The 17,327-nt window shown below is 30.2% G+C and overlaps 1 protein-coding gene across 1 annotated transcript in view; it reads left to right on the top strand.

Moving 5' to 3' along the window:
• The window catches only part of LOC135127203 (uncharacterized), a 30,676-nt gene that overhangs the window by 11,916 nt on the left and 1,433 nt on the right, over nt 1–17,327 (top strand). Inside the window, exon 2 of the mRNA XM_064053590.1 lies at nt 17,236–17,307. Within this exon, the coding sequence (XP_063909660.1) occupies nt 17,236–17,307 (72 nt within the window). The remainder of the gene's footprint in view (nt 1–17,235; nt 17,308–17,327) is intronic.

The raw sequence follows: 17,327 nt of genomic DNA, 5'->3' as shown, positions 1-17,327 counted from the left end.
ATTTTTGTATTTTTCGTTTCCTCAATTTATCAAATTCCTAATTTTTATTTCACACTTTCCCGATTTCCTAATTTTTACTTACAATGTTTCGATTTTTCAATTTTTTGAGGTTGCAATTTTTCGTTTTTTCATTTACTTCGATTTTATTATTTTTTTGTTGTTTCAATTTGCTTATTTTTTCAATTTTTCAGTTTCTCAACTTCCAAATTTTCTAATTCCACGTTTCTTCAGTATTTTAACTTACAATTTTTGAATTTTTCTATTTGTCGATATTACAATTTTTAATTTTTTCGATTTTTCTGCATGTCCATTTTTAATTTTTCAATTTTCAAATTTTCGTTTCCACAATTTTGCAAGTTCCTGATTTTTATTTTTCATTTTCCCGATTTTTTAATTTTGTTTTTGTCGAATTTATATCAATCACAATTTCGCATTTTTTTATTTCCTTTATTTTTTCAATCTTTCTTTCGATTTTTCAATTTTTCAATTCGTCACTGTTTCTGTTTTTCGTCTTTCGATTTTTCAGTTTCACAGTTTTTAATTTCTCGGTTTTACAACTTTTCCTTTTTCAGTTCTTCAAGTGCTTGATTTTTATTTTTCAATTTCTCAATTTTACAATTTTTCAATCTTCGTTTTTTCAGTTTTTCCATTTGTAATTTTTGAAGTTTCCTCTTTTTTCGTGTTAGAATTTCTCATTTTTTCCAGTCTTCAGTTTCTCAGTTTTTAATTTTTCGATTTTTCAATTTTCCGTTTCCCCAAATTTTCAAGTTTCCTAGTTTGATTTTTCACTTTCCTGATTTTTTAATCTTTATTTTCTCGTATTTATGTCACAATTTTTTTTCGTTTCTAGATTTCGTTTATTTTTTCAATATTTGTTTCGATTCTTCAATTTTTCAGGTTTTTGATATTTATTTTTCAATTCCTCAATTGCATAAATTTTTGATTTTTTAATTTTTCGTTTCTTCAATTTCTCAACATTTTAATTTATAATTTTTCATAACCTCGAGCTTTAATTTAAATATTTTGATTTTATTTAATAATATTTTTGAAATCATAATTTTTCATTATTTCTTTTTTTAGATTTCATAAGATATCACAATTTATCGTTTTTTTTTGCTTTCTTTATTTTTTCAATTTTTCATTTTCTCGACTTTCAAATTTTAAAATATTTCGTTTCTTCAATTTCCGATTTCCAATTTTTGAATTTTGTAATTTGTCGATATTACAATTTTTAATTTTTCGAATTTTCTGTATGTCAATATTTAATTTTTCGATTTTCAAATTTTCGTTTCCACAATTTTGCAAGTTCCTGAATTTTATTTTTGACTTTTTAAAAAAAAATGTTTCTCTAGTTTGTATCACAATTTTCCGTTTTCTGATTTCTTTTAATTTTTCAGTTTTTAATTTTTCGATTTTTCAAGTTTTCAGTTTTTCGTTTCCCCAATTTTTCAAGTTCCTTAGTTTTGTTTTTCACTTTTCAGAATTTTTAATCTCTAGTTTCCCGATTTTATATCACAATTTTTCGTTTCTTTATTTCGTTTATTTTTTTATTGTTTCTTTCGATTTCTCAATTTTTCGTTTCTTTAATGTCTCCGTTTGCAGTTTTTCGATTTTACAATTTTTCGTTAATTCGATTTTTCAGTTTCCTAATTTTTAATTTTTTGATTTTTCAATTTTTAGTTTCTTCAATTTTTCAAGTTCCTGATTTTTATTTTTCATTTCCCCAAATTTTTAATTATTATTTTAGCGATTTTTTTCAATGTTTCTTTCGCTTTTATAATTTTTCTTTATTCAATTGTTACTTTTTTAATTTTGCAATTTTTGGATTTCTCAGTCCTCCAACTTTCCGATTTCTTTCATTGTCAATATTGTCAATAATTTGATTTTACAATCTTTCACTTTTCCGATTTTCCACTTCTCTTCTTGTCTCAAAATCTCGAAAACTATATATTTTCCAAAATTTTGAGCTTATTTTTGAGATCGTCTATTTTTTGCCCAAAATAGACAAAACTTTCCAGTTTTTTTTTTTAAGAACGTGAACAGCAATTTCGAAATATCGAAAAAATATATCTGAGCGTGGGACGAACTTTACATTGCAGAAAATACTGAAAATAATTCGTCGTCTGTGAAATAATTTTAAGAATTTAAAGGCAGATTGGCTTAATTGTCATTGCTTGTAATTTCTAGATATTTCCCTGTTTATTACGAATTAAAAAAACATTTTCTATAGATCTTGAGAGAAAATGATTTACGAACGCCCAAAATAATAACTTCTTTGTAAAACTCTGATTTCCTCCAGTGTTTGTCTCAAAAACTCGAAAATTATTTCCCAAAATTTTGAGTTTATTTTTGAGATCTTCTATTTTCCTCGCAAAATATTGTGAAACGCCTTTCGTATATTTAGATTTTCTTTATTGTTTTTCATGAAATGTTTACAACTGTTTCCCAAAATTTTCTTTTTTTGTTAAGATCCTGAACAGAAAAATCGGGATGGTAGACTAACTAACTTGATATCTTTGTTTTGCACGAATAAAAGAAAATTTAACTTTCCATAGAGAGCTTGAGACATTTCTTAAGACCTCACAAGAAATATTAAAATTGTTTATAAAAGTCAAAAATAATAATAAAAAAATGTGAACTTATTTTTGAGATCTTCCGGTTTTTCTCCTAAATTATTCAAAAATGTCTTCTGGTATCTTTTAATTTTCTTCGCTTTCTATGTCTATGTCTTAAAAAAAGTCAATTTTCTAGAGATCTTGACACATTTTCTTAAGACCTGAAAATGAAAATAGTTTGACAAAGCCAAAAGTAATAAAGTTTCCCCAAAGGTTTAATTTTCCTGTGTGTTTGTATCAAAAGCTCAAAAACTATTTCCCAAAATTTTTAATCTGAACCATAGCATGTGAAATATTTTAATATTTGACCAGGATCTAGTTTTCAACATTTGAAATTTTAAACCCGCATGATGAAACCAAAAAATTTGACACAAGTGACATTTTGAAAAAGATCAGGTTAATTTAATTGTAATTAAAATGAACACTACAATTATTTCCAAAAAAATTACAAAGCTAATAACTGAAGAAAAGAGACCAAAATATTCTGTTTTGAAACGATAGTCACCATGAAAAGTTGTCGAAAGTACTACTAAACAAACATGTGTGAGAAAACTTTGAACAGATCTAACCATTTGTTAAAACCTTTCAAAATGTTGCAGTCAAATGCATCCGAATCAAAAATATAATTACCTTTCCACCCACAATCACCACAAAAAAGTCCGTGGAGAGAAAGTAATTTATTACGTGACTTATAAACAAAACATTGACAGTTAGCAAAAGTAACAAAATTCTAACTTTTTGTTAACCCAACCATATACGAACTTCTAAATCCGGACACTCGGACTTTATCCTTCACGTTATTGCGTTTTACGCCCATGTTACGTAATTATTCAAATTTCCTCCTAAGTATTACAAACAGGGAAACCATTGGCAAAACGCCAGTTCCTGTGGACAGTTTCGGCATTATTACATCACAATTAGCTCGCTTCTCACGAACAATCCATTTTTTACATTCGACACCAACGTGGAAGTAAAAGTATATATTTTCTTTGTACTCTAGCGCGAAAAAAGTGTTAAATAAGTACCAACTGACACCTTCAAGTTCACACACCCGAAATAGCTATCCACTATTACAAAACAGAAGATTCTAACGAAATGGAATCTGATAACGAAAAGCGTGGTGGCAAATTAGAGATTCCACGCCTGATAGTGACAATGTCAGTGAATAATTGCGGAATTATGTCTGACCTTTGTAAGACATCCGATAATTATAACTCGCGTATTTAACAAGACAGTGGGACTTCGGGATTAAGCAAATGAGCAATTTCCACGAATGAACCAACCGCAAATTCGTATTTGGTGTGGTCAGTACCACCTAGCTTCTCACCTTTTGAAGAATCACAAATCATCCCACTTTCCCAAATTGGCGATTCGCGAAGGCTGGGGTGATCTAATCGTGAAACTCTTTTGTTGCTATTCGTTCCCATTACGTCTTTTTGTAGATTACGACCTTGCTCACGTAACTAGAGAAAAAACGTGAGCTGGAAGATGCTTCTCACAATTGTGTGGAAACAGTACCGCAGTACTGAAAATTGGAAATGAAAAAATGCGCAACATTTCCGTAATTTCTATTAAGAATCTTTAATTACTAGTCACGCTTTTGACACGACATAATAGTACGATTAGTACCGAGGAAGCATTATGGCCATTCTTGGCACATACGTGGGCGGTACCGAATGATTCGAGTGCTCTCACGTCGTGACTTTTTTAAATGATCCAATTAGTGGCTTTTGCACAATGAAAGTTAGGGAAAATAGTTTGAAATGAAAGTGAGTTTTTGGTACTTTGGAGCTCGAAAAACGACCACTGGAATTAATTATAGACACGAACAAGCTGTAAAAGTATAATGTATTTTTTCGAACATTCTAATTGCTGTAGCGTAATTTTGTTGTTTTATTTTTTCCTCGAATGCAAAATTTTCGTTTTTAACGTCGTTACTTGAAAGTCGTTACGGGTACAATCTTGATGGGGAGACTGTAACAAGGTTCGAGTTCTGAGCTTTCTTAAGACCGTTTTGTGTGGTTTTTAGTAACTTGTCTGGTTTTTTCAATCATGCGCAGGTAAAATTAACAGTTCATGGTGGATTGTAATTAAAATGTTTGAGTGTTCGTTGTACCAGCACTGAAATGAGAAAACGAAGAAATAAAAATCCAAAAAATAAGTAAAGAAGGAAAATTGTCGACAGTTTTATTTCCAGAGCACAAACTGATGATAGAGGGGTTTATATAACAAGAGAGTTAGTGCTAATCTTTCATGATTATAAATGATTATTCTTTAGACAGAGAATGTATGGACGAAAATGAGAATTTTGATCAAGATAATAAAGATGTAGTGATAAATCTAGGGACTTTGTTTTCGTTGAATTAATTTCAAGAACCGGTGTGTTACCTGAGAATTCAGATAATTAAAAAGATTTTCTTATGTTGAAGAATTTACGGCGACCTCTAAGTAACCCTAAAGGTTGATGGTATTTACGATATCGATGTTGGCAATAATAAAGTTGCAAAACTTAAAGAAGCAACGACCCGTATGACCGAAAGAACAGCATTTAAGCTATAATTTTCTGTTTTGATATATACATTCTGTTAAATTATCAATTTTTTTTAAACAAAAAAGTTAGTAATAAAAAAATACTAAAAATATATTCTAACTAAAATGTCGAAAGGCCCTCAAATGAGGTACATTTTTTACCCGTTTACATCTGGAGTGAGTATATTTATATTTATTTGTTACAAATTTTGAGATTTTTTTTACATATGTATTTTCTTTGAAGATTTACCAAAAGAATAAAAAACCAATACCCCAAAGAAAGAAAAATAATCAAATTTAAAATTTGAAGAAATGTATATCTCAGAATCTGGACTGTAAAAATGTTTGTATATACAGGGTGAGTCACCAAGCGGGCATTCTTCGATATCTCTTTAATTATTAGAAACATAAAAGCTTCATTTTTGTTTTTTTTTTTAATATGCGGAGTTTTCTTTCAGCAACAGCAAAGTTAAACATGTTTTCAGTTTATTGTTGGCAAAAGGAGACTTCGTATATTAAGAAAAAATGGACAAAATATAAGCCCCGCCCACCCACCCCTTCTCAATTGTGATGAATGTTTTATTCATCATGAGCTGAAGGGCGAAATTTAATTTGCAACATCCTCATTTTTCTACAAGAAATTGCCATATGAAATATGTTTTTAAAGGAGTAAAATTCTTTAGAGAAATATTGATGTAAAACCATATTTCATACGATAATTTCTTTTAGGAGGATTTTACAGTTAAAATCTGCCCTTCGATCTGATTAGGAATGAAAAAATCATCACAATTGGGATCGGGGCGGCGGGGTGGGGCTTAATTTTTGTTTTGTTTTCTTAATATGTAGAGTTTTCTTTCAATAACAGGAAAATTAAACATGTTGTCAGTTTCTTGTGGAAAAGGAAGACTTCGTATCTTAAGAAAAAAATAGACAAAATATAAACCCCGCCCACCTACCCCTTCTCAATTGTGACGAATGTTTTATTCATCATGAGCTGAAGGGCGAAGTTTAGTTTGCAAGATCCTCATTTTTAATTGCCATATGAAATATGTTTTTAAAGGAGTAGAATTTTTTAGAGAAATATTGATGTAAAAACATATTTCATATGATAATTTCTTGTCGAGAAATGAAAATTTTGCAATTAAACTCCTCCCTTCGGTCTGATTAGGAAAAAATCATCACAATTGAGATCGGGGCGGGTGGGTGGGGCTTAATTTTTGTTTTGTTTTCTTAATATGTAGAGTTTTCTTTCAATAACAGGAAAGTCAAACATGTTTTCAGTTTCTTGTTGGGAAAAGAAGACTTCGTATATTAAGAAAAAATGGACAAAATATAAACCCCTCCCACCCACCCCTTCTCAATTGTAATTAATATTTTATTCATCATGAGCTGAAGCGTGGAGTTTAGTTCGCAAAATCTTTATTTCTCTACAAGAATTTTTTAGAGAAATATTGATGTAAAACATATTTCATATGATAATTTCTTTCAGCGAAATGAAGATTTTGCAATTAAACTTCGCCCTTCGGTCTGATTAGGAATGAAAAACTCATCACAAATGAGACCGGGGCGGGTGGGTGGGGCTTAATTTTTGTTTTGTTTTGTTTTTTTTTTAATATATAGAGTTTTCTTTCCATAACAGGAAAGTTAAACATGTTGTCAGTTTCTTGTGGGAAAAGAAGCCTTCGTATATTAAGAAAAGAATTAACTAAATATAAACCCCGCCCACCCACCCCTTCTCAATTGTGATGAATGTTTTATTCATCATGAGCTGAAGGGCGGAGTTTAGTTCGCAAAATCTTTATTTCTCTACAAAAATTTTTTAGAGAAATATTGATGTAAAAACATATTTCATATGATAATTTCTTTCAGAGAAATGAAGATTTTGCAATTAAACTCCGCCCTTCGGTCTGAATAGGAATGAAAAAATCATAACAATTGAGATCGGGGCGGGTGGGTGGGGCTTAATGTTTGTTTTGTTTTCTTAATATGTAGAGTTTTCTTCCAATAACAGGAAAGTTAAACATGTTTTCAGTTTCTTGTTGGGAAAAGAAGACTTCGTATATTAAGAAAAAATGGACAAAATATAAGCCCCTCCCACCCACCACTTCGCATTTGTAATGAATGTTTTATTCATCATGAGCTGAAGGGTCAAATTTAGTTTGCAACATCCTCATTTCTCTACAAGAAATTGCCATAATATGAAGTATGTTTTTAAAAGACTCTAAGAAATTTCTTAACACCTCAAAAGGAATATTAAAATTGTTTAAGAAAGTCAAAAAGAATAATAAAAAAATTGTGAGTTTATTTTTGAGACCTTCCTAGTTTTCTCCCATTTTATTGAAAAATGTCTTTTCGTATATTTTCAATTTGTTTACTCTTTCTATTAAAATTGCCATATCTCTTTCTCAAAATTTTCAATTTTTTTTAAAAAGTGAACAGAAATTTTGAAATATTGAAAAAATATTTCTGAGTGATGGACTAACTTGACATTCCAGAAAATACTGAAAATAATTAATTGTCTGTTAAATAATTTTTAAGAATTTAAACGCGAATTGGACTAATTGTTACTGCTTCTAATTTCTAGATATTTTCCTTAAAATCCTACTTTCTTACGAATTAAAAAAATGTTTATAGATTTTGAGATAAAATGGTTTACGGACGCGTAAAATAATACAACTAACTTTTTTGTAAAACTTTTTGTATTTTTGTCCCAATATATTTTTTTTTCTGTTTTTAATTAAATATTCACTAGTGTTTCTCAAAATTTTCATTTTTTATAAGAACCTGAACAGAAATGTCTCAGTGGTGGACTAACTTAATAGAAAATATTGAAAGTAAGTCGTCCTTGAGGCATTTCTTAGGACCACAACAGGAATATTAAAATTGTTTAGGAAAGTCAAAAATAATAATAAAAAATTGTGAGCTTATTTTTGAGATCTTCCGTTTTTTCTCCCAAATGATTGAAAAATGTCTTCACGTATCTTTTAATTTTCTTTGCTGTTTTTATTAAAATTTTCACGACGGTTTCCTAAAATTTTTATTTATTTATTTTTTTAAGTCAACAGAAATTTTAAAATATTGTAAAAAAAATATATGTGACTGATGGACTAAATTGACATCAGAGAAAATATTATAAATAAATCATCTGTTATATAATATTTACGAATTTAAACGCAAATTACTCTTTTAAATAAAATTTTAGCAACTGTTTCCCAAAATTTTCATTTTTTTTTAAGGACGTGGAAAGAAATTTTGAAATAGTGGATACCTGAGTAGTAGACTGACTGGGAAATGTAGAAAATATCGAAACATCATTTGTTATTTATGGTTTTTAAGAAGTCAAACGTAAATTGGCGTAATTATTATTATAATTGCCCGTATTCTAGCTTTGTTGCTCAAAATCTTTGTTGTTTACGAATTAAAAAAACTCATTTTTCTGTAGATCATGAGACATTTTTTTAGATCTCAATAGGGAAATGAAAATAGTTTAGCAAAGCTAAAAATAATAAAATTTCCCTACAGCTTTAATTTTCCTGTGTGTTTGTATCAAAAGCACAAAAACTATTCCCCAAAATTTTGAGCTTTTTTCTGAGATCTAATATTCTCCCAAAATGCCGAGAAATGTCTACCCAAATTTTAATTTTCTTTATTGTTTTCATCAAAATTTTCAAAACTGTTTCCCAAAATTTTTAATCTGCGATATAAAATGCGATATTGTCACATTATTCCAATTTTCTTGAAATTTTTTAGCAATTTTTCACAAAAATTACAGCAGGTTTATTTTTAAAGTCTGATGTCTTAGAATATTATGCCGAGAGATAAAAAACGGTACGCGCTATATAATAAAAAATGTGTTTAATAAATGATCGTATACAGAGTGTCTATAATAATGTTTTAAATATTACTATTGTCCCGATGATCGGTGAATAAAATCGGCGTGGGTTAAACTCAACAATTTATTTCTGAATAACTCAAATTTACACAACTGATTACACAGCGATTATGTACAAAAATAATTCCGACGCAACTTCACTGGGTTGTCTCGACACTCGTTGGACTGGACTCGACTAAATAATCCTCGTTCCCGACGATGCCCTCTATTTAAACTGATATGTTGCTTTCGATGGAGCGAGAATGTCGCTTCGAGATTTTTTCGGGTTGCCTATCACGACTTCCGCTTCCAGGCTTTTCTTTAGTGATATCTCTGTATAGTTAAAACAGAGTGTTCTGTTTCTCAAAGAATGGTTCAACATTGGTCCTTAACTTTTCCTTTTGTTTCTAATAATTAATGATATATCGATTTAAATGACTCACCCTGTATATTTCATTAAGATGTTTAGGATTTATTGACGAGATTTTTTCAGAATCTGTTATTGAAATATAAAATGCCGAATCCAGAACAAAATAAAAAATTTTGACATAATTACAGGAAACTAAATATAAGAGAATATGAAACAGTAGGTCTCCCGTTTCCGTTTATTGACGATTTTATTGGATAAAAATGTGATCACGTCATCTCAAAATTTTGCTAAATGGATGTGACCTAAAATATGAAAAATAATAATATGCTTAGACACCTGTGGTATAGAATCGTTGTGGTTTTGGAAAAAAATAACTCAAAATTCCACTTTTACAATTTATCTCAGAAACTATAAATTCGATTGTTCTGAAATTTTGTTGTTATCGTGAACATGTAACACTATTTAAAGATTATCTGTTCATCCCTTTCAAAAACTGAATGATGATGAAAATATAATAAGCAAATTTTCAAAAAAACAAAAAAAATTACTACTAAAATTTTTCTTTTAACATCTTCAATCGGATGATGAGTTAATGAAATGACATCTAAAGTAATAATGAAGATATTAATCCAGAAATTATTCCTTGGAAGTTGGGAATTACATTTGAATCGGGCTATTACAAGGTTCATACAAAATACCGCGAGAGCAATAAAAAACACAATCAAAGACAGCCACAGATTTTTCAAAATTTGTCTCTGATAGAATTTTAGTCTTGTCAGATTACTGCCAATTTGGAAGTTTCAGTTGAAAACGTAACGATCAAAGACAAACTTTCAAATATCCATGGCTGTCTTTGATCCTTTTTTGGATTGCTCTCTTGGTACCAAGCTCTAAATGAAAGTATTTACGTCTTGAATCTTGAGTACAATATGGTTATTTTTCGAAAATTAATTGTTTCTGGGCGTTTCATAACCTCTAGAATATGAAAAAGCAGGTCTACCGTTTCCGTGTGTCTGGTCAGATAATCTCAACTGGCCTCTTCTATTATTCATTGGCATCTCAAAATATTGATAAGGAAATTTTGCCTAAAACCTACAGGTAGATTAAATAAAAATCAAATCCGTGTTTTTTCTAACATTTTAAATCTGATGTGTTTATAATGACGTGTAGAATATTAATGAAGACATGAATCCAGGAATTATTATGAAATTAAACTGTGAAACTATAAAACAAGATGAGAGAAAATAAAACGTTTTATGACGACATATCCAGTCGACACTTGATTAGTTTAAAAGGCAATTATATTTTTAAATATGCACTTCTAAAGAGCTCACTTATATAACTATTATTTTATTGTTGCTGTTTAAGAAATATCTTTCTTAAATGTCAAATTTAACTTTTTTTTCTCTATTGTTTTCTCCTTAATTTTTTATCTTCTCTAAAAAAACAGAAACGTGACAGAAATACATTAATCATTTAACAGACGAACGACTGAATCTATTGCAAATTTTATAACACACCGACTGTGAAATAATTTAATTAAATTTCTGGTAACTTGATAGAAATTAATTATTTAGAAGTTGATGAAGCTGTTGTGGAATTGCTTTATTTTCAGCACGCGTGAAATTGGAAAACTGTTATTGGGTCAGTTGTTTCCATAACAAATGAACAGTGTTTATAGTTGAACTATGGTTAAAATGAGGTGAAATCAGGCATGACTTATTGGTTATTGCGGTATCGTAATACGGCAATAATAGCTTTAATTCCACGATCTACGAGTTAAAAGTTTAGAAATGGTAGTTATTACAGTAGGTTCTTGCTCTTGTTTTCAAGGTGCACGATTCTGTTTACTCAAGATAGCGAAACTATTACTTACAAGTTTGTGAGTAATTTGTTTTTTTTTTTTCAAAATTTAAAACGATAAAATTATAACATCTCTGGAAAGTTTCTCTCTGTTGCTCTCGACACATAATCTTTTTTTGTTATTATTTTTTTAATTTGTCTGGTAGTTACATCATTTCGCGACGATCCACATAAGGGAGGAACACGTTTCTCCCGGTTATTTCACACCTCACCTTGCTAAATTTCTAAATTACGGAAACACCGTTGTGCACACTTTTGCGAATTCAGACAAAAGCAGCAATTCTTTTGTGTAATTCATCCGAGCTAACCACACATAATTGCCCATTATTATGCACTTTTCGGCGTCCACTCAGGTGTGAAGATCCGAACATAAATAAAGCACATTACGCAATTTTATTTCGGTTATGTAAATATCGCAGCTAAGTCTTAACCTACGCAGACTTACGGAATTGACCTATACAGATAGAAAGGTAGATAAGCTACTTGGGAGATGTTCTTTGTAATGAAAAAAAGAGCGAAAGAGAGGCGGTGCATGTTGTGTTATGCAGACAGAGGTCATGAACAACAATGGTAGGTGAACCTGGCTGAGATTTATTAAGTGGGAATAATAATTAAATGTTTGCGTGTTGAGGTACGTGCAAGATGGCGATATAGGTAATTTTAGTTGTGTAAGGCGACGGTTTGGCGCGAGCTGTTAAGAGATACTTGAATTGGCAGGGTATTGCTTAAGGTAGCGTCTTGTACGTGTTTGATAATGGGCTGTTACAAGGTCTGAAGATGAACTGACACCAAACGTGTAGCTGGTTATTTTCTTGTTAATGAGTGCGATTGCGAAATAAAAAAAAATTGGTCTTGAGGTTAGGATTTGGATTTAATTCGGGCTGTTACAAGGTCGGTTCACAGTGAGCGTCGGTTTCATACAAAATACAAATTTGTAAACAAAAATGGATTATTAATCTTCTAGTGTAAGAGTCATTTTGACGAATGTCTGTCTACTTTTATGTTTTCTCGACGTGCCATAGCCGCTAGAATCTAAAAAAGTAGGACCCTTCTTTCCTTCTATCAGCGATTTTATTAGACAGACATCTCCGAAACTATTAGATATCCACCAGAAATTTTATTTTAGGAGCTACAAATCTCATTGTTTTATGAAATCGGTGTTGTTGCGTAAATCTCGCTTGAAATTTATAGCATGTCATGCTCCTTTGTTTATTTTGAGTTAATAATGTGTCTATAATTTTAAATATATGCGCAGGTTATCGTAAAAAAATAACATTTGTAGAAACATGTTTTAACTCAAGTATTCGTTCAGTTGACGAATAGTTAATTCCAAGACCACTAGAGTAGAAAAAGTAGGTCTCGAGGTTCCGTCTGTCTGTTTTAAGTGTATTTTAGGGATACCTGTAGGTGCCTAGATGGTAAAACCTTTACAAAAATTTGTTTGATCATCCCCAGCAATATTTTGTTGACGTGATCTCAACATTTTGCAAAGTAAATCCTACTTACATTTTATAAAATAATAGGTTTAAGTACATATAGTTTACTAGTTCGCCATTCTTTTTTACCTTAGACGTATAAATTTTGAAAAAAAAAATCAAAATCATCAAACAATATTTTACAATTTAACGTAAAAACAATAAAACAGCTCTAACATCTTAGAAATATTATCAGGTTATAGTAAAGATGGTAAATTAATAATCTTTTTTTGTCGTCTAGTTTTTCCTTTTATCGTCGTTTTTTTCGCATTTTTTGTCGCCCTTTTCTTGTTGCTTTTTTTGTGGTTTTTTTAAATCGTGTTATTTGACTCCTTTGCTAACATCATTTTGTCGTGTTTTTTTTTGTTTTCTTCGCCTTTTTTTTTGGTTTGTTTTGTCGCTACTTTTACTTCCTTTTTTGTGCATTCTTTTACTCATATTTTTTCCTCTTTATTATATAACTTTTTTTCACTCACGCTTTCTTTTGTTGCCATTTTCGTCACCATTTTTGACGTTCTTTTGACGCAATTTTTATACTCTTTTTTTTCTTTCCCTGTCGTAGTTTTTTTTGACGTGTCCTTTATCATGTTTTCGTGTTTTAATACCCTTTTCAGTCGTATTTTTATCGCACTCTTTTAGTCCTTATTTTGATTTACTTATTTTATTTGTCGTTTTTGTTTTAGTCGAGCTTTTTTTGTCCTCTTTTTTTGTCTCTCTTTTGAATTCCCTTTTTTGTCGTCTTTTTTTGATTGCGTTATATTAGGCTACTTTTTTTATCATCTTTTTCGCTTTTTTTGTCGTTTTTTAACTTCTTTTCTAACATCATTTTTTTGTAGCGTTTTTTTTTAGTTGTCTGTTTTTTCGTCTTTTTTGTTTCGTTTATTTTGTCGCTATTTTTACTTCCATTTTTTTCACCGTTTTTGTCTTTTCCTGTCGTAGTTTTTTTAACGCCTTCTTTATAACGTTTTTTTTTCGCCTTTTTTTTTGTTACCTTTTTTCGTGCTCTTTTTCTTCTTTTTTGTCGTTCTTTTGTTCGTTCTATTTTTTTTCTTTCGTTCTTGTTTGTCGCTCTTTTCAGTTCCTTTTTTATCCGCTGTTTTGTCTCTTTTTTACCGCTTTCTTTTAGCCCTCTTCCTTTCGTTTTTTTTTTTGTCGTTTTTTTCAGTCGTTCTATTTTTCACTAATATGTCTCTCATTTGATTTCCTTTTTTTGTCTTATTTTTTGTCGCATTTTGTGGTCCTTTCTTGTCGTTTATTTTTGTTGTAGTGTTCGCCTTTTTTTCGTTTCTTTTTTCTTAGTTGCATTTTTACCATCTTTTTTTGGTGGTGTTTTTAATTCCGTTTTTGTCGTTTTTTTATTTGGCTACTTTTTTGTCATCTTTTCCCCTCTTTTGTCATTTTTAGTCGTATTTTTTGCCTCCTTTTCTAACATCACTTTTTGCCGCATTTTTTAGTTGCTCGTTGTTTTTCGCCTTTTTTTTTTTGTTTATTTTGTCGCTATTTTCACTTCCTTTGTTTTAGTGCTTTTATTAGTTATCTTTTATCCTCTTTTTTATATGGCTTTTTTCACTCACTCTTTTTTTTTTCTTGGGGTTTTTCCCCCTTTTTGACGCTCTTCTGATTTCTTTTTTTTTAAGTCGCAATTTTTATGGTCTCTTTTTTTGTATTTTCCGGTCGTATTTTTTTTGACGCCTTAATCATGTTTCTTTTGCCTTTTTTTGTTACCTTTTTTCGTGCTATTTTTCTTCTTCTTTTTTGTCGTTTTTTTGTCGTTCTTTTGTTCGTATTTTTTTTCTTATCTTTCGTTCTTTTTTGTCACTCTTATGTGTTCCTTTTTTATATGCTCTTTTGCCTCTTTTTTACCGCTTTCCTCTTCCTTTCGTTGTCCATTTTTTTCTTTTTTTGTGGTTTTTTTCAGTCGATCTTTTTTCACTTTTTTGATTTCCTTTTTTTTGTCTTCTTTTCTGTCGCAATTTGTGGTCCTTTCCTTGTCGTTTTTTGTTGTTCTTTTCGCCTTTTTTTGTTTCTTTTTTGTTGCATTTTTGTTATCTTTTTTTCGTGTTTTTAATTCCTTTTTTAGTCGTTTTTTTATCGCACTCTTTTAGTTTTTATTTTGATTTATTATTTTGTTTGTAGTTTTTTCAGTCGCGCTTTTTTTTTGCCCTCTTTTTTGTTCCTTTTTTTGTTGCGTTTTATTTGGCTAATTTTTTATCATCTTTCTCGCTTTTTTGTCGTTTCTTTAGTCGTGTTTTTTGACTCCTTTTCTAACATCTTTTTTTTTGTCGCGTTTTTTTAGTTGCCCGTTGTTTTTTCGCCTTTTTTCCGTTAATTTTGTAGTTATTTTCACTTCCTTTTTTTAGTGCTTTCTTTGGGTCATCTCTTTTCCTCTTTTTTGACTGGCTTTTTCCGCTCACTCTTTTTTTTTGTTGTCGTTTTTTCACCCTTTTTGATGCTCTATTGTTTCTTTTTTTTAGGTCGCAATTTTTATGGTCCCTTTTTGTGTCTATTCCTGTCGTAATTTTTTGACGCATTCTTTATCATGCTTTTTTCACCTTTTTTATTGCCTTTTTGTGTGCAATTTTTCTTTTTCTTTTTTGTCGCATTTTTAGTCGTTCTTTTATTCGTTCTTTCTTCTTTTTTCTTTCGTTTTTTTTTTGTCACTCTTTTGGATTCTGTTTTTATGCGCTCTTTTGCCTCTTTTTCACCGCTTCCTTTTAGCTCTCTTCCTTTCGTTGTCCATTTTTTTCTTTTTTTGTTGTTTTTTTCAGTCGTTTTTTTCACTCTTTTGGTGTTCTTTCAATTTTCTATATTTTGTCTTATTTTTTTGTAGTATTTTGTGGTTTCTTTCCTTGACGTTTTTTTTGTTTCTTGTTTTGGTTTGATTTTTTTGTCATCGTGTTTTTAATTCCTTTTTTGCGCTCTCTTAGTTTTTATTTTGACTTATTTTGTTTGCCGTTTTTTATCAGTCGCACTTTTTTGTTGCTTTTTTGACCTCTTTTTTGTTCCTGTTTTGAGTTCCCTTTTTTGTCGCCTTTTTTGTTGCGTTTTATTTGGCTATTTTCTAACATCTTTTTCGTTTTCTTTTTATCGTTTTTTTTTTTAGAGACACTTTTGGTCGCGGTTCTTTTCCTTCTTTTTTTTCGCTTTTTTGTGGCTTTCCTAATTTCCTTTTTTTTTAGTCGTTTTTTTGGCGCCCTTTTTCCCGCTCTTTTTGCTGCTTTATTTTGATTTCTCTTTCATCGTTTCTTCCCCTCTCTGTATCGTTTTGAGGTCACTTTTTTTGTTCACATTTTTCACTTTTTTTGTGTCCCATTTTTGTCACTTTTTTGTGGACGCTTTGTAGTCCTTTTTTGTTGTTTCTTTTGTCGTCTTATTTTGTAGTGTGTTTTTGTTTCCTTTTTAATAACCTTTTCCTTTTTTTTTTGTCAAGTTTTTTCGTGGTTCCTTCCTTCTTTTTTTGTCGCTCTTCTTTTTATTGATTTTCTTTTGGAATTGTTCGTCGTTCTTTTATGTTCCTTTTTAATCGCTGTTTTTGTCGCCTCTTTTGTCACTTTTTTGTCCCTTTCTTTTAGTTCTCTTTCTCCCATCGTCTATTTTGTTATTTTTTTGTCACTTTTTTCGTCATTTTCTTTTCGTTCTTTTGACTTCCTTTTTTTGACTTCTTGTTTATCATCTCTTTTTTCTTTTTTTTTGTCATTTCTTAGACTCTATTTTTCCACCTTTTTTGTCTCTTTCTTTCTTTTTTGACGATTTTTAGTGGTTCTTTTTTCCCCTTTCTTCGCCTTTTTGTCGCTCCCTGAATTCCTTTTTTTTAATCGCTTTTTTGTCGCTTTCTGTTAGATCCCTTTCTTTTATCATCATTGTTTTCCTTTTTTGGTGCTTTCTTGAGCCGGTCTTTTTTCTTTGTTGGATTTTTTCGCTATTTTTGACTTCCTTTTTGTGTAATTTATTCGTAAAATTTTTGTGGTCCCTGTTTGTCGTTTTCTTATCTTGTTCTTTTGTTTTCTCGCATTTTTTCGTTACTTCTTTCTTTGTTTCTTTTTCTTTTGTAACATTTTGTCATCTTTTTTGTTATTTTTCTTATCACTATTATGAAAACTTCAATTGAAATATAGGTATCTGTCAGGGTTCTTTATCTACAGTGCAACAATACACATATATTCTTATTTTTAGTTTACTTACGGTGATTTCATTAAAAGAAAATCGTCTTCTTTTTGAAAAATTAGTCAAAAAAACAAGAAGATTATAATTTATCTCTTGATTATAATGAAATCTTACAAATTTTAGGAAAAATAACCTTCGTGTCGATAAAAACATGCTATCCAACACTTGTTTGTGATTCATCCCGACCAAAAATTTGATGACATCATCTCACAATTTTGCTACTTAAATCTCACTTCAAATTTATTTCCTGTATATGAACGTGTGCGGATTATTAGATGGATTATTACCAAAAAACAGTCTAAAATTTATTTATTATTCTCAACATCTCAACATTTTTTTTGTTTACAGGTGCCGAAAACCGGTTTCTCCTGTGACGGCCGCACCACCGGCTACTACGCAGACGTGGAAAGTGGCTGCCAGGTAAACCTCCCCCCCCCCCC

The sequence above is a fragment of the Zophobas morio genome, unplaced genomic scaffold (assembly GCF_036711695.1).
Source record: "Zophobas morio isolate AGI-343-1 ecotype UQ-CSIRO unplaced genomic scaffold, CSIRO_AGI_Zmor_V1 ptg000011l, whole genome shotgun sequence".
In the NCBI taxonomy this organism is placed as follows: Eukaryota; Metazoa; Arthropoda; class Insecta; order Coleoptera; family Tenebrionidae; genus Zophobas; species Zophobas morio.
This window is presented reverse-complemented; position numbering and strand designations above follow the sequence as displayed.